A 25,957-nucleotide genomic window follows, 5' to 3' on the forward strand; every position below is an offset into this window, starting at 1 on the left:
TAAAGTCTCTCAACGCAGACAAACCAAAGCAGAGTCCGGGTGCTGTGCTATACTGTATTAGTATGCAGATACACACATAATAGCAACGTTGTCTAATTCAGTGAAATTATAAAAAAAAGACAGCTTGTACCTATACATATATACATATGCATGTATAAGTGTAACAGTGAGGAGTCAACGTGTGAGCACTGCCAAAAGTTAAATACAGTACATTAAAATGCTTCTGTTGAACTTTACATAATGTCACCAAAAAAAAGCTGCATATAACACAGGGGACTTTTGATAGCCAAATGAAATTATATAACACATAAAATACTAGTACTCAGCCAAAATAATACATAAAGGAGTTAATACATTTGCCAGAAGTTGGGATTAAATTGTTGACGTCACTTTACAACAAATGGCTTGGGTCAAGGAGGCTTCATTGTACATGAATTGCTTGCTGCAAATTAGAGTTGTGAAAGCCAGAAATATTATTTGTAAAGTTTGTGATTAAATGGAGAAACTGTCCTGCAGATCTGACTTTAAAAAAAAGAATAAACTGCATGCTGATAATTACACCCGTTGCATAGAAAGTGAGAAATGAAGCCTCGAATATTATCAAACAAGAACAATGACGTATCTTTACCTGTTGTGTGTGGATTCTAATGCAGTGTGACTCTAGGTCACCACAGTCCTCTCAATGACGAGGATATTGACAAAAACAAAAGATAATTACAAAATTGTGTCACAGGAAGTGAATCAACTCCCACAGAAGGCAGTGATACTGTTCTTTCTTCACTTTCAAATACAGGCCAAATAGAAAAGGGACCGAGGATGGTGACAAATAAGATGGACACACGGACAGAGCAGCTTGTTGCAACGCTCCCTTTTTAAAAGGTGCAGCTCGAACAAACAACTTCCCACACTGTCACATGAAGACGGACGCCTCGCGGTTGGAGATGCGTCAGAGCATAAGGTTCTCATAAATACTCTATATATAAATCATGCATGCACACACACTCTTATATGTTCAGTTTCCCCTCTTCTCAGACAAGATAGATTTACAAAAATAGTTCATATTCACAGCCTACTTCAGCTAAATGCTCTACAGAGAAGGTTTTGTTGCAGCGCTGGTGAGACCTGATAATACGATCCCCTCTGAATAAGGCGTGTGCTCAGACTGACATCAGCACTACAAAAACTATTATTTCGACGAGGTCAACTCGCCCCGCCAAGGCTCACCATTTGCTGTAATAAAATCCTGCAACATCTGGGTGCACACTGCATCGGCCAATCGATTAGGTGCAAGTGCATTTCAGGAATGTCTGCTGCACATCTCTCATGAGAGGAGACATCAACGCACAGCTAGAATTCTCCTTCACGCCGTCATTATTCCCTTTGTGTCTTTTGGTTGTTATGCCTCGAAGGACAGCTCAGCACTTTGTCAGATCGTTCTTTTAACACAATGCTCACATGCATGTGAGGCTGTTCTCAAAAAAATGATTGCATTGTATTGAGAGACAGGTCAGGTGACGGAATGTCAATTTGCAAAAGTAAGCCATTGGGATGAATGAATGAGCCAGGAGGCTGCTGGACTTATTCATCATGCTACTTCCGTACTTAGTTCTGCCACCTCCAAATTATTTTAACATTTACTTATTTGTCACCTGACTTTTGTACTTTTGTAACCCTGTTTCTCTATTTGTTTGAATCCAAACCACGATCTTTAGCTAAGCCTGACCAAGTAGTTTTGTTGCCTAAATGCTTTTAAGGGGATTGTGCACTATAAATATATATATATATATATACACACAAACTACTCTTTACCATTCAAACATGTACGCTGAATGATTTGTTGGTTTTATAGCTAAAAAACCTCAGGAGTAAAGTTAAAGGGAACAGTGAAGGGGAATGTAATGCGTATTAGTTGAAAGCCAAGTTTTCTAAGTTCAGTTACATTCAAGTGTAATGAGTGAATATTGGACTCATCTGATTTAAGGATGTTTTTGTGTGACAATGACACGTTTAAAAAGTGACATTACAACCGATCATGTGGTTTACAGGATACACAGGTCACTCAGGATCACTTGAACACACTCAAACATTAGCATGAGACAGCTCAGGGTCGGTAAACATCTGCATTAATACACTGAAACAAACGAGAACTACATAGAACTCTTACAGGAAGCTGGCAACAAGTCATATTCAACTGTTTTTAAAACATGTATAATGTTAACAATAAATACTGTCTGGTATTTATTACTTTTTCATTCAATAAACAATTATATGTTCAGATAAATAAAGTCCAACATGTGAAAGATATAGTAATACAATGTTATGCGCCTAATAGATATCTTCTAATTCTATTTAAAAAATAAAAAATAAAATAAATGGGGCGAGCAAGGATTTCTTGGTTTTACAGGCAAGCAGTTGATACTCATCCATTTGAGCGAGGTCGCAACGCACAACTATTGTGATGATCAGAATGCATCTTGGGTCACGTGAGGCAGTTCGGGGTCAAATTGCAGAAAGCAAAGCGGCCGAGGAACAGCTGCATGGAGCTCACCGTGCTGAAGGACCTCGTTGGTGGGACACAGAGAGAAGACCACGCACAAGAAGAGGAAGAGGTGACACTGCGCTCCAAACATGCTGCGGGAACGGGGTGGGGGGGTCAGGCGAAGGGGCTGTCTGACTTTAGGATGGAGCCGTCGGCGTCGTGGAAGCCTTTTCCGTTCATGTGTTCCGTGTGGCAGTCGATGCTGTAGCAGCCCTGCACCTCCGTGATGGAGGACGCCGTGTAGGACGCCGAGCGCAGGGCATCCGAGTGGTTTCCCACGCTGCTCCCAAACTGCATGTGGTACTGGTTCCAGTGCCTCCTCACAACGGCTTGGACCTGACCGCAGGAAGGACGAATCACGCGTTAATCGTTCCGCTTACGTCTGTGTGTGTTGTATCCAGCTCCGGCTCGGTATACATGGGGTGAAACTTGGCTCGGCACTTCACACACTTTGCCTTTGAGATGCGTCCAGGACAATATCTGAGAAATGTCTGGAGCTCACTAAGAGAAAGGTGTTTTGCACCATTTTACAATAGAGGTCTCTTTTGGTTTTAAAGATCGTTTATATGACAAGCTGCCACAAATGGCACCAGAAAGGAACGGTACGTTCACCTCAATCAAATGACTAATAGCATTCAGCCTGAAAGAAGCAGCATTGGCAAAAATATGCAGGGATCACTTTAAAAAGGTCTTCATCCAGGGAGTTTATGGACCCTCTTCAATGGTCTGAATGGTCACTGTCCAATAAGAGCCAGCTTATTGTTGCTAGTGCCCTGCTACACATTTCTGTGCTTAACTAGGGTCATATTTTAGCAGGCCAATAGCATCCAGTCAATCTCAAACAGTAGTATTTCTCAAAATGTCTCTTTTAAAAGGGTTGATCCCAAGCCATAAGGACTTTGTTTCCTTATGAGCTCAGACTGGGTTCGCCTCACATTAAAAACTGGACGCGTGGCTTAAGTGAAACAGCTGATTTGTTTATGAGCTTGATGTCTTTAGTGTAATCCGATAACGGTCCACTCAACCAACAGGAATGTAAACAGCATCCAGTGGCTCGTTCACTTCAGCAAAGACCTGAATAATCGACTGCAACCAGTGTTCTCTGGTCGTTGGTCAACAGTAAACCAGATTCAGTCCCCCCCCCCCCCCCCCATCCACCTTCCTGTTTGGGGGGTCGTGCAGAGGAAGCAAATAGGAATCTTACCTCTCCGTTGAAAAAGCAGAAGATGGTGGCCACCAGCAGACCCTGAAATTCAGAAAATGACACACATGAAGAAGACAGATGACAGATGATTTTAGGCAGTGCTGTGAAGCAGAAGAAGCCGATAGATTAACGTGAATGAGTTTGTTGTCCCAGCGATGCCTGTGCTGGGAGAGCTCAGTGCGATCAGATAACACCTCACCAAACATCCAACTGATTTCATCCCCCTCACATAATTCATGCTTCCTTCCTGCTGTTCTTCCCTGCACTACAACATAAACAAAGGCTGCTCAGAGGCCAGCAGCAACGAATCAAAGTCACGTCCAGGCAACGGTTCATTTCAGTGAAATAAATACCTCTGGCGTTTGAGGGGGGAGCCAAAAACATGTGACCCCACCAGCTCACCTGGTAATGCATCAGTATGTGCATGATGTACTCGTATATCTCGAAGGACACGCGTCCCTCCGGCTTGTAGGGCAGCAGGATGTACTGGATCCCCAGGAGGGGCACCAGGATGAGGGTGGCCCTCACGGCTTTCATGTAGAGACTGGACTCCGCTTGGTGGGTCACCTTCAGCTTGGTGATGAGCACTCGCACAATGTTTAGTAGGAAGAACAAGTTGACCTGGGGGGGGTAGCAGGACGGAGAGTTTCTCAGTAAATCAGCATGGAATTGAGGGTAGAGACTCTTTTCTAAAATGTTCAAGACAAATCAAAGATGAAACCGTTTTGGGCCAAAAATACTGCAGAAATCTTTGTTCAAGCCTTGAACATTGAGTGCTGTGCAAGTGCTGAGGGACCAGCTGATGAGGTGGATTCCTAGAAAGGAGCTGTGTGGATCCTCACGGGGGGTTAAACACATGTTGGCAAACACGTCCTGTTTTCAGACCCCCCACACGCTCAGATCCGCTCAGAGCGCTTAGATACACTTGTTGTTGTTATTTCTGTTCATTGCGCAACGGCAACAGTTTACGAGAGGAACATGAGATATTATTGTGACCAAGGGGGGGGGGGAGCGAAGCGTCTCACCAAAAGAGCTGCACAGATGGGGCCGTGGATGATGTAGAGCAGCGACGTTTTGGAGCTTATCCAACAGCTTCAGTGGAGAAGAGAAGAACAGCAGAGATTCATTAACGCGATAGAATCAGAGTCACATGACAGCTGACCCATGATGCAGATCAATGGGCTTAATGAGAAGGGAATTAGCGTCAGCAGCTTAATGGGGGGATTGATTAAAGAGGCTTTCAGCAAGGTTGAATGATTTGTTGACATTTGCAACATCAAACAGTCTGTATTTTAGGAATATGCTGTAAAAGGGCCTGTGGGATTCATTTGCCCAAACCAGCTGAATCCCTCGTTTTAGACACATTTCTAGGCGTGATTATTTCCTCCTATATTATATGAAAGTCAGGATTATTTCATTAATTTTATGGCATTCGTTTACTACCAATATAATTACAAGCTCTAGTAGATACGGCACTTAAATGCTTACTTGTCGTTGTAGTAGTAACTTCGAGCGACGGCATGTATGCAGGCCGGAATGAGAGGGAAGCCTGCAAAATAAATACCAGTAAAAGGTTTCAGGTGATTAATGCTAATAATGGACAGACTGGTCCCCTTAGCCTTGCAATCACAAGACCAGTTAGAAGGTTTGTAAGGCGAGTCATGATGGACCTCTGTATGACTCACCCCAGCCTAGAAGGTAGTACCACATCAGGTGCTGCTTCTCAGCAAACACAGCCACCACGATGAGGGTGTGCAGGTAGATGCCCTCGCACAGCATCCAGAAGTAATTGCATCCAAACAGGTACAGGTGAACGAACTGGGACACTTTACAGCTCGTCTACGGAGTGAGAAACGCACACATGATCAACGTGGCTGCTTCCCCGTGCAGGACAGATTCATTTAGATGAACGGAAAGGCAGCTTTTAGGATTACGCATCTCCAAAGGAACGGCTCAAATGAAATCACTACAAATATATTACGTCATGGCAAGAATAATAAAAACTAAAACCGGATTGACAGACTCACTGGATTCCTCTGCACCAGCTCCTGGTTGTTTGCAACCGCTGTCAACCAAATGATGGTGATCACAGAGTTCAGGACAAAGGAGAAGAAGAGGTTTTTGTGAAGCGTGATCCTTTGGCAACTTAAACTCCTGCAAGTAGACAAGAGGGCGACTTGAGTGGTGCAGGCGGTAGGACCCATCCGTCACTACGGGGGGCGGAAACATGAGGTTTGTTGACTCACTTGAAATGGAAGAATATCCCGAGGGAGATGAAGAGGGAGGTCAGTGACAGGCCATGTCCTATGAGAGCCAAGTAGAAAAGATTCATCGCAGTCTGGATGGAAAAAGAAAAACGCCACAGATTAGATTATGTGGATCTCCTAATGGCTGCTACATTGTGAGACGACACATTAATGTGGTGTTTAAAAAGACTCATATCCTTTACTCCTTAAGTCATTTATGTAATGAAGAAATCGCAATTATGTTAAACGGTCATTTGAGTTTATTAAATATCAATAGTTACTGACGAATGTTGGTTTTGGATCTTCATCAGGAGGAGCTCTCATCCTTTCATCTAGTGCCGTCCCATGATTGAATGATTATAGCCTCCACATGATGAATGCTGATTATTCGATGCCTTCACCTTTCTCAAAGCTGCACCATTACGTCTCCATCCGGAAACCGTATGTGTTATGAGAATAAATGGCCAGTGTAATTTCCAGGGAAAGCCGGAGGAAATGCTTGTCTCCATTGATTCATGGTTTTTCTGGTCCTCTTATTACCACAAATCGACAATAAAATGCCAACAGATCTATTAAGAGGTCGGTACTAAACCCACTCGCTTTTATTCTCTATGCATTTGGGTCCGACCCACCACTCTGCTTTCGTTGGTGTGTTCATTGCAGCGGGTGTAGTTGGTCCATGTTCGATTGCTCTCCGGATGCAGGAACCAATGGCCGCTGTCTGTGCAGATCTTCATAACCATCTCTGCAGGTAAATAAAGATGCAAAGATGTGAAGACATACCTCTGAGTTACTAATATCCTGTGGGCTGCTATTTATTGGTATTATTAAGCAGAGGAGGAACCTAAGGCTACGTTTGAAACATTGATGCATGGAGCTACATCAGCGACTACAGGGCCTGCAGCACCTTTCACTTCAATATCGTCCAGCAATTCAAACAAATGTATGTTTATACAAAAACTTCACATACCGAGACACTATTAATCAATCACGTTTTTTTCTTTTTCTACTTTGTTGGAGCAGTTGAAAGGTAGTGGTTAATGCTGTGAAACGAGTGGTTAGGTTGAAGAAAAGGTCCACTTGTCCTTAGAGGGCCGCGGGGGGGCTGGAGTCACGTGTTCAAGGTTAGAATGAGAAACGCTTCATACTCGCTACGATGCCAGATACCTTTCAACGGCTCCATAGTAAGAGTCTGAATATCCCTCTCGGCTGCATTCAATATAGACTATTATTTCTGTCTTCTGACTAAACTGCTAGAGAAGAACATGCTTGGCGCTAATGGACCTTCAGACCTACTGTAAGACACAGATTATTACCTGAGGGATCAAAATCGTGGAAGTAGTCGGGGCAGTTCTGCTCGGAGTTCACACCGGCCGAGGTGTCGTCCCAACACAGCCAGCCATCCCAAGTGCGATTACACATGGGCTCTAAGTCCACGCGAAAGCACATTTCACACAGATCAGCAATAAATAACAGATTTTATTCTAATCATTTAGCTCAGGAACATTATCACTGTCCAGTGACATGAGACGAGCTACCTTGTCTGTCTTCGGCATCGTCCATCATTATCTTTTGATAGCACTCAAACTGTGCCGTGACTATCTTGTTCCTGGTGGTTCCTATGTCATGGTAGACGTTGGTTGGATGCTGCTGCTGGGTCTCATTGGCCTCCGGGCTGGCCTTCACAAATATCTGCACGGAAGCTGAGACTTGGTGAATGAATCTTTTCAAAAGGATATTAGACCAAATAGTTCCCACTTAAGACACATTAATGAAGACAACACAGCAGTCTATGAGCTTCCTTCCAGAAAAAAGTGACATTGCGTGCAAGCATAGGTCTGGACCCAATTTGAAATGTGGGACAGTCCATAATATTCTATTCAGAACGCCAGGAGAGAGAGTCCAACATACACAAGCTTCCATTAAATCCCATTTCGCTGCATGGAAAATATGACAAGTATTGCCAAAGATATGTCCAGCCCTATTTATCCCACAGCAGATACTAACCTGCTTTAATCCTTAAACATAAACTAAAACTAATATAAATAAATCAAAAGGTCAAGTTAATCCAGACATGAAGTTACAGTATTTCCTTTGAGGAATACGGATCCCAATTTACAATAAATGTCTCCAAAAATGTAATGTTTTAGAATTAATTATCATTATTATTTACTATTGTTACGATTACTATTATCATTATCATTCAAATAAAAACATTATTAACTGGAAAATGGTTTGAATACATTCCAACAGAAAGTAGTGTAAAGGTACTTTAACCCTCAGCATGTTGGGCGTATGATACAAGGTGGTGTTTGTGTGTTCTCAGCAGTTGTCTGCCGACTGCTCGTACCGTTGTCATATCACACAGGACGATGAGGACCACCATCGCACTCCTCACGATGTTTTCCATCTTCCATTCGGCCATGTTGAGGATTTAACCGCTGCAGATCTGGAAAGGAGAATAAAATAGGGAGCACAGGCATTAAAGCCACTTCACAACACCCCTTATCAGCACTGGTTAGAGGGTGGGTGACACATTTTATTTATGTATTTAAGTCTCATCAATGCAAAATCCCAGAAAGTGGCTTGCAGCAAAGGCGCAGACCACTAAAACTCAATGCTGCATAGCAGATGAAATAATGTATTGAATTTGAAACCTCCCCCAGGTGGACAAATCGGCTTTTCTAAACAGCGGGTAGCTTCACGTAGTTTAAGCCTGCTACAGCTTATGTGCAAGTATCAAAGACGTCTGCAATGACAACAGCTCTTTCTGTCAAGATTCGTCAGGTTTTCTTTGCCGCAAATGTATCACAGCACAAGCCAAGTGTAATCAGTAAGCACTGTTAAAATACCTGATGCAAATCACAGGTTCATTGCTTCCACCAGTGCAGAACCAACAAGAGACGGAAGGGATGGGAGGGACAGAGAGAAACCCTGCAGCCGGATACATGTAAAGTAAATGAGGAGCTTTACATCTGTAAGAAGGGAAATTGAATGATGTATTTCATACTCCAGAGGGTCATGAATTGTACTTCCAGCGTCTCAGGTCAAATTAAATTTGGCAGATTGGAACAAATAGACAAACTCTGCAACAGGAAGTCAGTAGAAGTGCAAGATGCCGACTCAGGGCCTGAGCATACTGGTTTATCCAGAACTGATGACGAATCAAGTTGTCTTTTTGCAGAAATGTCTTGCTGCACTTTTCGGGAGGAAGAATCACAGTGTGCAGTCTCTCGAAATAATCCCATGTGACCAATTACTTTAAGTTTGGAAAATCCTGTAGTGTACACTGTTTGTTATCGTAAGGGGCTGAAGGGCAGAATAGTGGAGGGAGAATCCGATTTCGGTGTGGAGCCTTTCAGCTTCACGTGGATGAAAGCAGAGACCGTTCTGAGGACGGATGTTTCTGCAACGACACACGCAGCCGAGTGTGTGGTTTGAGATTCACAGTACATTCAAGACAAGTGGGAGCGACAGTGGACGGGTCAGAGGATCGCCGAAGCGTGCCACGCTCCTCCTCCCCCAAAATGGAATTATCAGGGTAAAAATGTTCAAGTAGTTTCGCAATAATAATGCAGCTTGAGCTTTGCTTTAAGCCCATTGTTTGGTCGCCAAAACACATCTCGTACAGTCTTGCAACACAATTACAAAAGAGGCAAAGCGGGGGGGCTGCCGACTGGGGGATTTGACCCAGTTGATTCTTACAAGTCCCCCCAGCAGCTCTGTCTCCACAGGGACTGGCCCAGTGCCTCCTCGCGTCTGCTCACAGTTAAGAGCCCATGACCCCCGGGGGAGGGAGGGGAGGGGGGGGCCTTCTTTTACACCAAAAACAATATGGTGATGTGCAAATTAGAAACAGACAGGAAAAGATCAGCTGCTCTGTCGCACACACACACACACACACAGCTGTTTGTTGGCGCAGGACGTTTATACATTAGCCGACTGATACGGAGGATCCTGGGAGACGGCCACACTGAGCGCAGATTGAAGAATGCTTAAAGGTTGTTTATAGCTAGTTGATGATTAGTTATGAGAATTTAAAGTTTTAATTACCTCATTCAAATCCTCAGAGACCACTTTTCAAAGAGCTGTTTTGGTTCTTCCAACCACATTACTCTAGGTATAACTGATGAATGTGGTTTCAATTTGATTTGTTTACATGCAACATTCAGTTCAGGTACAGAAAGCCGTAGGAAATAATCCTATTTCCCTGTAGCTTTTTCAAAGTTGTATTCAAATATTTCTGGTAAAAAGGGGAAAGCAGATCTCCAAAACCAGCGAACTGACATATAGTCTTATCATATAAATGTTTTTGTCCGTAGTAACATTAATATTCTATTAAGCTCTCCACGAATGGTAAGACAAACATCTGTCTCATCATGTCATTGTTGGACAGGAGGATTCCACTATTTTAAAATGTATGAGACTAACAGGAGGGGTTGGACCTTTATGACCTGAAAGAAAAAGAAAACTATAATATTCATAGGACACTGTGTGGAAAAGGTCAGACACTAAAATAAAACATCTGTCTTTCCCATCTTCAAACTAGTCAGTCTCTTAGGCAGAAGGATCACCTCCAACTGTGATTGAGAATTGTTTTCCGAAGTCAAATATTATTTCAATATCTCAGAGTGTAACGACTCGTCATACAAATTAAAACATGTCTACTCTAAATATTACTGTTTTACCACAAAGCGGATCAACAATAGACACAGCAGAAGTGTTATAGAGTTCATATAAAGACGAGAATGAATGATGCCATGATAAAGAAACAAACACTTCATGCAGCCCTTTGCTAATTTCAGCGCAAACCTGTACGGAGGTTCAACACTTGATTATTGATCTGTGTGGGTCAACTCCATCCAACCGCAAACCGGTGGGTGGACAACTATTATCTGTAGTACCTCCAGAGTGTTTCGCAGAAGTGGTTGGTCATGTACTCTTTGCACAAGCGCTGACATCACCTGCATCTGCCAGCACGCACAGAGATACCTGGAAAAACAGGCCGTGCATAACAGCTGTCGTCTTCTCGCCTAGTGCCACAGCTCATCCAGCCCCCGCTGCCCCCGCAGCCCCCGCAGGGACGTCATGCTGGAAACATCCTTTTGGCGCCTCATACTCCGAGTTCCTCTCGGTGGCATTCGGATGTCCATTAGGCCGGAGAGGGGCAATAACAGCGATATTCTATAGCTGGAAATGGGTTTAAGTAATGAGGGCAGGAACCTTGGGAACTGATGAAGTCCATTCATGCAGAGGCACTTAATATGGGAATATTCTCCTGTTTATCTTCTCGACCGTTTATTCACATTTTCAGTTTTACTTCCCACTAAAGCAAAAAAAATAGTTACATTAAAAACTCAACGTTGGCTTCTCACCGTTTCACACGGTGTGTGTGTGTATATATATATATATATACATACAGCAGTTGCCTCGGGGAACACATTCCATAATCCAATAATAGCTGTGGTGTAGGGCCCCTCTTCCTCCAATTTAATTCTCATATTTTCCCTTTCACCAAAAGCCAAGACAATCCCAACTGATCCCTCCGTCTCTGCGGTGCACCGAGCAGCACGTGGTGAGGAAGGCAAAAAACAAACACGGCCCGGTGGCTTGATACTGTTATCAGTCTATGAAAGCCAAACACCAAACTGGTCACTGGAAGTAGCTGTAGGAAGAAAAACAGGAAACGGGGGAGTTGTGCTCTCGATCGGATTTAAAAGACCCAGAAGTCTTCCATCATTTGGATGAACAGTGGGAGTCGGGACACCTCTGGCTCAAGCAGTTAGATTCATGTAAGCATGGGAATAGAGCTTATAGTATTGTATTTCAAAAAGAAGTTAATGTATTGGTTCCTCCGGTTACATATACAAACATGTCATAACACATCACATACAGTATATTTAGAAAATATGGAAAAATGTTCACTTCAATGGGTTAATTTGTTCACACCACTGAGTGGTTCATCCTTCTATAATGATGCCTCAGAAATGAATTAATGAATTAAATACATCTATCACTAGTGTTCATTAAGTTTGTGTTGAAAATGTTCCAATGCCTAAAAAAAGAAGTTGCTCTCACACTGAGTTGTTGAGCAGATAGAAAACTTAAGTACCTGCAATCTACAGCTGGTGAAGGAATGGAAAGAGAATGAGATCTTGGAAAGTTCCTCTTTCATTTGTTGATGATGAAACTCGCGTTCAAACGGTACCAAGCATGATGACACGTGCCTTTAACTTCATGAAATGCTGACAACCGACAGCAAAACTCCTCTCTGTCCATGTATGCTTATTATAATCCATGTGTTATTTATTCCTGCTCATGTGATCAAATGTTCTACCTTTTTGTGAGTGAGCCTAACAAAGACAGAGTGGAAGTAATGGGCTCGGCCTCCACACAGTTTGGCCTCCCCCTGTTTATTTCTGTCACTTTTTGAGCACAATGAAAAGCCGTAGCTGTCTTCAGTAGATACCGGCCACGTAAATGTAAGCAACAGGAGTAGATGCTTTAAAGATGGTCGTGGAAACTAGGTCCCCTCTTTGAACTCCCCGTTTCAATCAACAAGACCAAATACGGTCCCCTCGTAAAGCGGCGTACCTGTGGGCTTACTGACACACCAATGGGCCGCTTTGCCCTTCTGGGCCCCGATGTGTGTCAAAGACACAGTCAGGCAAATGGGAACAACCTGGGCATCATTAAAGCCCACATGTGCATTTTGCATGAAATCAGATGTCTTGTCCTCCTTTGAAAACATGGAATTCTTTTGCAAATTTTAAATCTTCTTTTAATAAATCAATTCATGAGCACTGCTTCATACTGTGTCACAAACCTTTTACTAACAAGTAAGTGTGTTTGTGGGAAACTTCTTGTTAATGAACAATTCATTTAATATAACTTGGTGTAACTAATGACCAAGGGCACTTTCCAATGGTAGGGTTTTGTATCTACAATTAAAAGATGTAATACATTAATGATCATTTACGTATTTATTATTATTTTGAGTTAAGTTGACAAAGTGACAGACATCGCCATAGTGGACAATTCCTCATCAGCTGAGCATTTAAATAATTTCTCTCATGTGACTGAACAGAAAACTGATCACGTTTAAAGTTCAACATCTAAGCCGCTCTTTCCCAACCTTGGACATGTGAGCGGGCCTCATGCAAACCTCGCGGGACCACCAGATGTCGAGGAAAACAATAACAATCCTACACAGATGTGTGGGAGGAGACCTCTTTGTTCCATAAAAAGCCCTCCTTAACTCTCCGTCCACCCAGACCGGTGCACGCAATGGTGTTTGCGTTAACACAGGGCCGAGCCTGCCTAGAGGGGACCGCCTCGGGCGCCAAATTGGTGGGGGGCGCCCTCTAGCATTACACATCTTTCACCCAACAACATTGATTAACCGAATAAAACCCAGGTTAAATGAAACCATGATTAAAACAAATGAACATGGCGCGCCCGCCATATGTTGAAATGTTATACGTGTTTGCAACCACGCATCCATAAGCTCCGCTGCGCGTCACCCGTTGCCTTGCAACGGGCAACGGTCACGCGCAGCGGAGCTTATAGTTGCGTGTTGGAAGTCAACGGGCGCATTCGGATCAAGCTCCAGCAACGGTCACAACCCTCCGGTGCAAAGGGACGAAGAAAAGCAGCAGTAGGGGAAGAAAGCCCCGTAAAGAGGTAACGTTATGTATTTCCATCTCAGACAAGTCATTTCATGTCACACATTGGATTGGATTGCTTTAGATTAACACTGTGGTCGTTTACACAGCTAATGTTAGCCAAACTGCCAAACTAGCCTTCCAGCTAGCATAGTGATGGTGACACATTCTAATCACTAATCAAAATACACCTCTTCACGGCTCCACATTGAGGCTTGTCCGGGACACTCATTACCTCTATTATACCGATTTGAAACTAATACATTTTTCACAAGTGACGTTAGCTAAAGCTAGCTAGCGTTTTTCATGAGTGACTTTAGCTAACGGTAGCTAGCGTTTTTCATAAGTGACTTTAACTAATGCTAGCTAGCGTTTTTTTTCATAAGCGTCAGCAGCTTCGTACCTAGCAAACAAGCTATTATTAGCAATTTAAATGAATTAAAATTATTAAGCTTTACCCAGCCGTTTGTTCATTGACACCCGATAGTAACTGTTTTTTATTGTTTCTGATTGCATTTATTATTCCTGGTTTATCTGTTGGTTTTATTGTTTATCTGTTTGTGCTGTATCTGTGCTGGTTTTACTTTAAAGTGTCTTTGAGTACCACGTAAACACACGCTCTCTCTTGCCATGTTAACGGTAAACATCGGTTAACAGGAAATAAAAATATATAGTTTGAGAGGCTGGGATTTAAAATTGTTGGATCATCATATGGGTCATTCAAGGCTTCGGGCAGTACGGGAGAGGTCAGCTGATGCAGCACAGGGAATTAGGAATATTCCAGAATTCTGTTGCACACATTCTATTTCCAGTTACAGAACAGAACACAGCGAAAATCAAATGATAACAAAAACGGTAACGATAACAGAAACGGCCCGCGGACGAGTACCGAATTAGTCAATGTGTGGAAAGTTATTGTTCCTCTCACAGGGCATCAAATACCACACAAGGCAATCCTTGCTTCTGGATGAGACTCAGCAGACCCTGAGCTACCTTTGAGTCATTCTTGGATCCCGGAGGAACAGCAGTGGTATTTACATGGAGAGGTCTACTCAACACAGGACCAGCACTCTGGGGACATGATATCCAAGTTAGTTGTAGCTACGCCACCATCACCTAGCTTACATTACATCACAAGTCGTGTCTTAAACCAACCCATGAGGTTAACCACGTGTTCTAATGTCAAGGGCTATTGATTCATAAAGTTAACATGTAGAGCAGAGACATAAGTGAAATCGAGTCGAAATTATGTCAACACTGAATGAGCAAAAAATACGTTTTGAAATGCACTGTTTTTGTATCTGGGTTACTGATGGATGCACCGTTATTGTGTGTAGGTTACTGATGGATGCACCGTTATTGTGTTAGATAGACTGATGGATGCAACGTTATTGTGTGTAGGTTACTGATGGATGCACCGTAATGTGTTCGATAGACTGATGGATGCACCGGTATTGCGTCTGGGTGACTAATGGATGCACTCTGACTGCGTCTGGGTTACTGATGGATGCACCGGTATTGCGTCTGGGTTACTGATGGATGCACTTTTAATGCGTCTGGGTAGCTGATGGATGCACCGGTATTGCGTCTGGGTTACTGATGGATGCACTTTTAATGCGTCTGGGTAGCTGATGGATGCACCGGTATTGCGTCTGGGTGACTGATGGATGCACTTTTACTGCGTCTGCGTGACTGATGGATGCAGTGTTATTTTGTCTGGGTTACTGATGGATGCAGTGTTATTGTGTCTGGGTTACTGATGGATGCACATTCATTGTGTCTGGGTTACTGATGGATGCACCGGTATTGCGTCTGGGTGACTGATGGATGCACTTTTACTGTGTCTGGGTTACTGATGGATGCACCGGTATTGTGTCTGGGTGACTGATGGATGCACTTTTACTGTGTCTGGGTTACTGATGGATGCACCGGTATTGCGTCTGGGTTACTGATGGATGCACCGGTATTGCGTCTGGGTGACTGATGGATGCACTTTTACTGCGTCTGCGTGACTGATGGATGCAGTGTTATTTTGTCTGGGTTACTGATGGATGCAGTGTTATTGTGTCTGGGTTACTGATGGATGCACATTCATTGTGTCTGGGTTACTGATGGATGCACCGGTATTGCGTCTGGGTGACTGATGGATGCACTTTTACTGTGTCTGGGTTACTGATGGATGCACCGGTATTGTGTCTGGGTGACTGATGGATGCACTTTTACTGTGTCTGGGTTACTGATGGATGCACCGGTATTGCGTCTGGGTTACTGATGGATGCACCTGTATTGCGTCTGGGTTACTGATGGATGCACTTTTACTGCGTCTGGGTGACTGATGGATGCACCGGTATTGCGTCTGGGTGACTGATGGATGCACTTTTACTGCGTCTGCGTGACTGATGGATGCAGTGTTATTGTGTCTGGGTTACTGATGGATGCAGTGTTATTGTGTCTGGGTTACTGATGGATGCACTGGTATTGCCTCTGGGTTACTGATGGATGCACTTTTACTGCGTCTGGGTGACTGATGGATGCACAGTTATTGCGTCTGGGTGACTGATGGATGCACCGGTATTGCGTCTGGGTGACTGATGGATGCAGTGTTATTGTGTCTGGGTTACTGATGGATACAGTGTTATTGTGTCTGGGTGACTGAAGGATGCACTTTTACTGCGTCTGGGTGACTGATGGATGCACCGTTATTGCGTCTGGGTGACTGATGGATGCACTTTTACTGCGTCTGGGTGACTGATGGATGTACTTTTACTGCGTCTGGGTGACTGATGGATGCACTTTTACTGCGTCTGGGTGACTGAAGGATGCACTTTTACTGCGTCTGGGTGACTGAAGGATGCACTTTTACTGCGTCTGGGTGACTGATGGATGCACCGTTATTGCGTCTGGGTGACTGATGGATGCACTTTTACTGCGTCTGGGTGACTGATGGATGCACTTTTACTGCGTCTGGGTGACTGATGGATGCACTTTGACTGCGTCTGGGTGACTGATGGATGCAGTGTTATTTTGTCGGGGTTACTGATGGATGCACCGGTATTGCGTCTGGGTTACTGATGGATGCACTTTTACTGCGTCTGGGTGACTGATGGATGCACCGGTATTGCATCTGGGTTACTTATGGATGCAGTGTTATTGTGTCGGGGTTACTGATGGATGCACCGGTATTGCGTCTGGGTTACTGATGGATGCACTTTTACTGCGTCTGGGTGACTGATGGATGCAGTGTTATTGTGTCGGGGTTACTAATGGATGCAGTGTTATTGTGTCTAGGTTACTAATGGATGCAGTGTTATTGTGTCTGGGTTACTGATGGATGCACCGGTATTGCGTCTGGGTTACTGATAGATGCACTTTTACTGCGTCTGGGTTAGTGATGGACGCACCGTTCGTGTGTCTGGGTGACTGATGGATGCACATTCATTGCGTCTGGGTTACTGATGGATTCACCGTTATTGTGTCTGGGTTACTGATGGATGCAGTGTTGTTGTGTCTGGGTTACTGATGGATGCACCGGTATTGTGTCTGGGTTACTGATGGATGCAGTGTTATTGTGTCTAGGTTACTAATAGATGCAGTGTTATTGTGTCTGGGTTACTGATGGATGCACCGGTATTGCGTCTGGGTGACTGATGGATGCACTTTGACTGCGTCTGCGTGACTGATGGATGCAGTGTTATTTTGTCTGGGTTACTGATAGATGCAGTGTTATTGTTTCTGGGTTACTGATGGATGCACCGGTATTGCGTCTGGGTTACCGATGGATGCACTTTTACTGTGTCTGGGTGACTGATGGATGCACCGTTATTGTCCCTGGGTTACTGATGGATGCAGTGTTATTGTGTCTGGGTTACTGATGGATGCACCGGTATTGTGTCTGGGTGACTGATGGATGCACTTTTACTGCGTCTGCGTGACTGATGGATGCAGTGTTATTTTGTCTGGGTTACTGATGGATGCACTTTTACTGCGTCTGGGTTACTGATGAATGCACCGTTATTGTCCCTGGGTTACTGATGGATGCAGTGTTATTGCGTCTGGGTGACTGATGGATGCACTTTTACTCCGTCTGCGTGACTGATGGATGCAGTGTTATTTTGTCTGGGTTACTGATGGATGCAGTGTTATTGTGTCTGGGTTACTGATGGATGCACTTTTACTGCGTCTGGGTTACTGATGGATGCACTTTGACTGCGTCTGGGTTACTGATGGATGCACTTTTACTGCGTCTGGGTTACTGATGGATGCACTTTGACTGCGTCTGGGTTACTGATGGATGCACCGGTATTGCGTCTGGGTGACTGATGGATGCAGTGTTATTGTGTCTGGGTTACTGATGGATACAGTGTTATTGTGTCTGGGTTACTGATGGATGCACTTTTACTGCGTCTGGGTGACTGATGGATGCACCGGTATTGCGTCTGGGTGACTGATGGATGCACTTTTACTGCGTCTGGGTGACTGATGGATGCACCGGTATTGCGTCTGGGTGACTGATGGATGCAGTGTTATTGTGTCTGGGTTACTGATGGATACAGTGTTATTGTGTCTGGGTTACTGATGGATGCACTTTTACTGCGTCTGGGTGACTGATGGATGCACCGGTATTGCGTCTGGGTGACTGATGGATGCACTTTTACTGCGTCTGGGTGACTGATGGATGCACCGGTATTGCGTCTGGGTGACTGATGGATGCAGTGTTATTGTGTCTGGGTTACTGATGGATACAGTGTTATTGTGTCTGGGTTACTGATGGATGCACTTTATTTGCGTCTGGATGACTGATGGATGCACTGTTATGGTGTCTAGCTGACTGATGGATGCACTGTTATGGTGTCTAGCTGACTGATGGATGCACTGTTATGGTGTCTAGGTGACTGATGGATGCACTGTTATGGTGTCTAGGTGACGGATGGATGCACTGTTATGGTGTCTGCTGTGACTACTTAACATCACTAACTGAAGACACCTGCTGCGAGTCCGGTTTCTTCACCCAAATTAATCAAAAACAGTCCCAGTAAAGCTAAACCATGGGCTGGTTTATTTTTATTCTGCATTCATTTAACGCTTTTTGGAATATGCACTCATTTGCTTTCTTGCTGAGAGTTAGATGTAAGAATGGGTACCAATCTCAGGGGAGAGTACACCAAAGATCAGCTGCTGAACTTAATGGGTCCGTTTGCACTCTAATGTCATTTCAGAAATGTATGTTTTGTACATTGTGGCATATGTACTGAAGTAAAGCTTACTGACAATATACAAATCAATATACTCATCTAGCTTCAACAAAACAGTGTAGTTCCAAATCCAACAGCTGCACTTCTGCATGTCGACAGGCAAAAAAAAGATAACATTTATTTTTCCCTCTGCCACTGAAGAGCCTTCAATACCGTTTCATCATCTTTTGAACAAGATAAACACCACGGTTGTCTTTGGTGTCCTTTAAAAGAAGTTAAGAGTACTACACTTCTGACCATAGACTGGGATCTTATTCCACAGATCTGTAGTCTACGCAGAGGAAAGTATACTGCAAATACCCGGGTTATAAATAAACCAGGCTGCGTGGTACATTTCACCTGCATGGCTGCTAGTGATTCTCCTTGGTCTAAATGCAAATGAAGACCACGGCTATAAGGCTTCCAGGCTGTGTTTAAAATCGCCTATCCAGCTAAGCATGTGCTCACTGTTTCCCCTAAGGCATATACTACAGTCTGGTGGGAAAGTGTAGCTAATTCCTCCCAATTCTTTCCACTTACATGGAGCCACATTTTCACAGGTCACTAGAGTTCTGTGTAGAGTGCTTTAAGTGCTCTGACAGGCTGACAGCTTTACACAACAGTTTATGCTGTCTTGGTTTTTGTCCTTTCCTGTTGGATATCTCTGCATTCTAACTGCTGTTGACAGATTTTACTTTCAAGCCAGAGTTTTTTTGAAAATCTTCAAATCTGTATACAAGTGAATAGGATTTTAAGGCCTAAAACTGCCCTTAAAGTTTAAAGGCGTATATATGATATTCCGAGTATATATGATATTCCGAGTGTACGGACAAAAACAAGTGTTCCCTTAGTGTTTGTTGTAACCCGAGCCGGCCGTCAGTGCTTTTGGTGCATGTTAGTGCACGTGAGGCTGGCTAATGGCCGCCGCTCTACACTGTGCTCATACAGCTGTTACAACTGAGCGCTGTTCGCCTCGGAAGCGTAGCGCCCAACCAAAAGCTCCCCCTCAGGTAAACACTGTCACTGAGCTCCCAATCGCCATCCGGATCCCCTTCACTGGCTTCCACCAACCCGGTTCTTCTCTTCTTTGTTCACACACTAACATAGAGGAGCAGAAGTAACATCTTTTAGGCTTTGAAAAGTTGTATTACACAAATATTAGCATTAGCACACTAACACTGTGGGTCTGTGTGTGTGGATCTTTTCTGGTATTCCCATGATAAAAATAACTCCCAAAGGCATATCCTCCATGTGCTCGGTGCTGGCCCAAGACTTGACCTCCAGGGGAGCCACTGCATTACTAACAGGCTCCAGTTGCTCTGTAGGCCTTGGGTTTGTATTACAAAAAACATTTAACTGCTTCCGAGAGTGAGATACTGTGAAAATAGCCTGAAAGTTTATATATGGCCCATTGGAAAAATCTATATTGGGGAAACTGTTTATAATAACCAGCTATGCCAACATATAGTAACAGCCATGATACAAGTGCCAATTAAATGGTAAGACAAGGTCTGCAGGTGGGATTGTTGATATGTAAGAATACGAAACACCACTAGCTGCATTTACCGTAATTGTTTTGATGTGTTTAACTCGCTGCGACGCACTAGCTAATTAGGCGACTAGCCCCGAGAGTGACATTAGTGGCTGGCAGCTTTGGGTCGTGAAAGGGTGAGAGAAAGCGCCTGAGTAGACAGCTGAAGTGCAGATAAGGCCCTATCTTTCCATTAGACGGCTGTGAGAACTGACAAAAACCCACGGAATTAGTTGTTGAGTAGGAACCCAGTTGGCTGAAAGTCTATTGTGTGCCAATGCTGTTGAGAATCAAAGCATTTAACTGACTTTTTCTCAGGAGGGTGTAGGACACCTGATCTACAGTTTGGAAGGACTTTAAAAAGTAAATATAGGCCTATTACCGTTAGCTGTAATTCTATGTTGAAATGAGTGTAATAACAATGCATTGAAACAACAATCTGATATATTGTAATACGAGCTTGGGAGGTTCCAAAAATAACTGTGTGGTTGAGGTTTTTGGTTTCACTGACATATCTCCCAAGGCCATGTTCATCCAGCCCACTTGTGACAATAACACGATGTGGTTTAAAAAAAAAAAGGATCTCACTAATTTGGGTTTTTTAGAAACCATTGAAACCAATTGGTTTTTGGGCACAGCTCACAGGAACTTGGTTTAAAAAGAGGATCCTAGCAGGTTTGTACTCCCCGGTACCTTTCTGGCAGAAAGAATTATTCAGTACCGCGGGTTCAATTTGTGACAAAAAACGGAGCGACGGTTTCCTCCACGCTGGAGCATCCAGGTAGTGAATCAGGAACGCGTCGCCTCACACAAATACGCTACACGCTTAGCAACCGAAAAGCCTCTTTCCTCTGTGGCTCGCACTTCCAGCCTCTGCACACAGACGCAGTGCCCCCAACGCTGCTTCCAAAGACATTAGCATGTCACAGTTCTCATCGGGCACTTTGTGCACTGAAATTAAACTGGAGAGCAAAAAAAAAAGACCCTCTATAATGTATGAGCGGAAAAATGTACCTCAAAAGGTTTCACATCCCCGAAACTGAATCCAGAAGCCGAGGCCCTGAGCCTGGTGCATGTGGGCATCATTGTGCTTTGGTGTAATGCGATCTATTCGGACAGGGAAAAGCATGAGATGTACACTTGGGCTGCCGATTTGATCCGGGGCTTAAAAAATCCCAATGAACGCTCAACTTGAAGAGGTTTATTGGACAACAAAAGCATCTGGAAGGATGTGGAATTGGCGTTGGGACGTCCCATGGGAGAGCTCTCACAGGAGGTAAATCGATGAGACGCAGGCTGCAGAAGTCCAGCGTTCCTCAGTGATTTATGAGAGGTTAGGTTTTAGGAGAACAGCCATTAGTCTTGTGACTGGGAATTGAGCGGCGCTGCCAGCGCTGTGTGTGAGAAGTTGGACTGCTCACAACATAACAGCAAGTAAACGCATGCAATTACTGAAAGAATATAAACGTATTACATGATTACAACAAATTATCCTAAATAGGGGGGGTGGAAAGAAAATCATCTCCTTTGCTTCATTGACTGCAGAAAAAGGAAATCCTAAAGTCAACCGTAGGGTCCAATGGCCTTTCTGCAGAAGGCAGAGGGCTCTGAGAGCTATGAGGCCCATACCTTTGTCCCCACTGGACTCCGGGCAGTAAATACACAGCACCAGGTTTCGGGGGGGTTTGATAGACGTTCTCGCTGCAGAGTGAGCTCGGGTATTTAGCCCCCGGAGGAACGGGGCCGCACAGACTCATCTGACGGCGCTGCCAGCTGGCAGCTGTCCAAAGGGTCGGCACTGGCTGACATGCATGGGCAGTCAACTAAAGAAATACACCATTAACAACTTATTCATTACAATAGCATGTTAGAATGTTGGAATTTATCCACTGGCAACATTTTGTTTAAGGGACTTTCATTCTATGTGAGAGAAGTAAAGCTGTGGTGAGACATCCACAGTGATACAGATTACAGTTGAACGCTTCACTTTAAAAGGCCTCCAAAAGTTTCTACTAAGGTGCAGTTTCCCACACGATGTGAACATACATCCTTGTGTCTATATTGTTTTCTTCCCCCTTGTTTATAGTGTAAGATAAATGTCACCCATCAGAATTGAAACGCAATGCACTGATGGCAAGCTGCTGTCAATCAAAGCAGACCCACACCCCCAAAGTGCCGATGACGGTTTGGTGTTTGATTGTTGAATGTTTCCGAGGAAAACGTCTTTCACTGTAAAAACTGGGATTGGCGTTAATTAATGTCTACTAAATAAATATTAGTAACCGTTGCATAATAAAAATGTATAGTTTTGAATTACATTGAGCTGAATTTAATACATTTTGTGTATTTGTTCATTACATTTTATTAAATTTTGCTTGAGTAAAATTTTTTTACGAGTTTCATTGATAATAATTCAGATGTATGTAAATAATCATTGTCCTTTGGTGTATTCTATGACGGATTTTTTTTAATACTACTGCAAAAAACGGAGACTTACTAAATGCTTGCCATCTCCATCTGATTACACCAACTGACTGAATTAAGAGCCTTTGATAAAGCAGCCAAGAGTCCTTTAACATAGTTGAATTGGAGTGGATGACTTAGAGCTCCAGGAATGAGCCTATACTATCATAGAGATTAGTTGACATATGACCAGCCTGTAAATGTAGAATAAGATATTTGTGAACGTAGAAGTAATTTGGTAGATGTTCATCTTTTGGATGTATAGTGCGTAATGCTCTCATCTTCTTGCTAATTCAGGATGCTGGTGAAGACTTTCACGGGACCTTGCAGTACAAAAGATGACAATCTGCAGGAACAAGACGGCCACGAAAGAGCGTCCAGACGTCAGCGCCACGTTGGACCGACTAAAGATTCTGACTTGACTGCCCTGAGGGACTTTCCAAAGGCTTGCTCTCTGCTGGTTGGGTTGCGTATGCAGTCAATCCTGCACACTCAAAGAAACTTCAACACATTTAAGGTGTTCCAGAAAGTTTCCTTGGAGCTGGACTGTAAAGCAGCCTAACAATCTAGACACTATCTTAAGAAAATAGACCCATGGAGAAAAAAAATGGAATTGTTGTTACTGTTAGAACTCTCAAATGTGGTTACTGTTTGTTCAATGCTTGTTAGTTACATTTTTAAGATTCACATTGAGAAGTTTAGGTTTGGCTCTTATTTTTCTGGAGTTTAGTTTTGCTATCTAGTATTAATGCTACTTTATTTGTGTTGTTCAAATGTATATAAACCATGCTCATTTAATGCAGCTTTTCCTGTACATTATAGAAATTTGCACAAATAAATGTTCACCTGCTGTACTTATGCTTGATGATCTGTTTGTTAAGTTTAGTTTACTGTTACACACATGTATTGAGTCAATTAGACATAGAACAATTGTGGCAACAAAGTGACAGGTATGTTATTGAATAGATTCATTTAAGTCCAGAAGGACGATAGCAATGGGTTGAATTAACTAACAATGTGCTAGAATGTGAGTTGATATAACTTATTTTATTCAGTAAATAATATTCAATTTGACCAAGATTAGTAGTATATAACACTCAATTTCACCCAAACAATCATTAAATATAAACCCATTTCAAATAAATATTCAGTACATGTAAATTCATTTCTCTCAAATATTGAGTAAATAAAAGTCAATTTCACCCAAATAGCCAGCCAATAAACATGAATTCATTTTCCTTGTGAACTTGAGGAACCATTGGTCACATTTTGCACCCAACAGTTTTCTTTTTAAATAAAAATTAGTCTCATTGAGTTATAAACATGAAAATCCTTTGAAACGTTTAAAGGCAGCAGCACAAACTGTAGACTGGATGAGTCTGATTCCCATTCATCAATAGACAAGTTCCTAATCAAACAGCAGCATCAATACCCTCCTCCTACACGCCATCATCACCATCATCACCATCTTTTTCTGTTCTTTTTTGCACTGTCCAGCCCACTAACTTCCAGCATGTCCAAATCTGCCTCTTACGTAACCATGCAGATGATTTATCAACCAGTGGCCGCTGCGCTGATGAATGGAGATGAATCACCGACGCATTCCAGTTCAAACAATAGCTCGCGCGTGTGTCCTTATCATTGATTACTTAATCTCCCCATGGATGCTAAATCTAGCAGCTTGTACGAGAGCAATCCGTGCGTGTACGGTTAAGCCATCACTATCATTTGCACTTAACTGTACCGATGTGGTTGGAATGAACGCGTGTCCATACAGAACTGTGGCTGGTGTCCGCGTGCGTAAAGCCTCACTTGCAATCAGAAGCTCCACAAAGCAGATGTAAGGAGGTGAGGACACCTCATTACCTCGTGTTACCTCACCAAGCCGGCGGCAGGGATACTGCGTCTCACTTTGTATTCTTGCATCACATCCACGGTGAGGCTTAGGTGATGCATATTCTATCAAATGCACATGCAGACGTACGGTTACGTCTCCGCTCACGCGCACGCACGCACACACACACACCACCTCACCAATGGCTCCGTGCACCCTGCTGTGGATCCGCTCATCCGACACCCACCCTCTGCTCACATCACCCAAAAAACACGTCAGTAAAGACGGCGGCGCGCACACAGTTCACGCCGCAGGGTCGGTGCTTCTTACCGGAGGATTGAAACCAAATCCAAGAGCAGCGCAGGATGTTCGAGGTTGTTGGAGGTCTCTCTGTCTGTCTCTGTCCCTCTCTGTCTCTGTCTCTGTGTGTCTCTGTGTCTGTGTGTCTCTCTGTCTCTCCGGGACTTGTGTCTTCTGTCTCCGACGCAGAGCACCAAACGCTGCGGACCCGCGGGGCTCAATGAGCGCCGCCCGGGCGGCTGTCAGCGTGACGTTGGAAGGCAACCCACTACTTCCTGTGACGTCACACTGGGGCCCGCAGCCGGGGATGGGGTGTGTTTTTTTTCTTTTTTTTTACGGTTCCAATGGCGTCGTTTGTCCCTTGGGAACGTTGTAGCCCAACAAAAGGACCTGAGCTGCCAGAGATTAAACGAGGAGAAGCAGTGAAGGTTTATTTGTCCTATTTGGTCAGCAGACAATTAAATCGAAGAAAGCAGAATTTGTAATAAACAGTAAGTGTTCATTTGCTCAAACCCCTCTTATGCAGGGCAGAGAATATAGACTTTGATATCCTCACCTCACTCTTTGTGTAGTTTGGTTTGGGTTTGTGTTTCTTAGTATTTTCATGTTTTTAGTGTGACTTTGTGGGCAATGTGCTACAAAAACAAAGAAGTGTTCATTCATTATGAGCGCGACCTCTTTGGCCCTCCTGACATCAAACACACAGGATGTGACCTCAGTGGTGACTACGGCCCCGAAGGGAGGCCAACAAAGTTCAGCTTTAAGAACAGGTTTCACTTCAAGACGTTCAATCGATTTCCAGGGAATTGTTTGAAAGGTATTCAAGATAATGGCAGATTAGGGTTACGATTTTTACCAGTTGTTAAAGTTAAAGTAGTCCATAGATTTTTCTCACATGAAAAGGTTTTTAATTCATGTTAAATTTCTAATATGATGATGTTGTTT

At 43.6% G+C, this 25,957-nt stretch overlaps 1 protein-coding gene across 4 annotated transcripts; it reads right to left on the bottom strand.

The window, feature by feature from the left end:
* Positions 1-25,245, bottom strand: calcrla (calcitonin receptor-like a). 4 transcript variants are annotated; one of them, XM_037487745.2, is made up of 13 exons: positions 25,043-25,245; positions 8,340-8,438; positions 7,528-7,681; positions 7,306-7,416; positions 6,622-6,734; positions 5,990-6,081; positions 5,771-5,897; positions 5,429-5,582; positions 5,232-5,292; positions 4,769-4,835; positions 4,146-4,364; positions 3,744-3,785; positions 1-2,875 (listed from the first exon to the last, which is right to left on the bottom strand). In XM_037487745.2, the coding sequence occupies exons 2-13, from the start codon at positions 8,412-8,414 to the stop codon at positions 2,654-2,656; spliced, it is 1,437 nt and encodes a 478-aa protein (XP_037343642.2). In that variant the 5' UTR covers positions 8,415-8,438; positions 25,043-25,245; the 3' UTR covers positions 1-2,653. The 4 variants fall into 4 exon arrangements, with proteins under 4 accessions (XP_037343642.2, XP_062421051.1, XP_037343644.2 ...); XM_062565067.1 differs by lacking the exon at positions 25,043-25,245 and adding an exon at positions 24,913-24,934; XM_037487747.2 differs by lacking the exon at positions 25,043-25,245 and adding an exon at positions 24,745-24,863.
* Between the last annotated feature and the right edge of the window lie 712 nt (positions 25,246-25,957).

The sequence above is a fragment of the Pungitius pungitius genome, chromosome 10 (genome assembly GCF_949316345.1).
Source record: "Pungitius pungitius chromosome 10, fPunPun2.1, whole genome shotgun sequence".
Lineage (NCBI taxonomy): Eukaryota > Metazoa > Chordata > Actinopteri > Perciformes > Gasterosteidae > Pungitius > Pungitius pungitius.

Bases quoted from the DNA above. Each gene is read 5' to 3' on its own strand.
- calcrla (XM_037487745.2), bottom strand. From the start codon at position 8,414: ATGGCCGAATGGAAGATGGAAAACATCGTGAGGAGTGCGATGGTGGTC. The intron at 7,682-8,339 runs GTACGAGCAGTC...GCTTCCGTGCAG, and splicing joins TCCTGTGTGATATGACAACG to ATATTTGTGAAGGCCAGCCC. The intron at 4,836-5,231 runs GTAAGCATTTAA...TCTCCACTGAAG, and splicing joins AGTTACTACTACAACGACAA to CTGTTGGATAAGCTCCAAAA.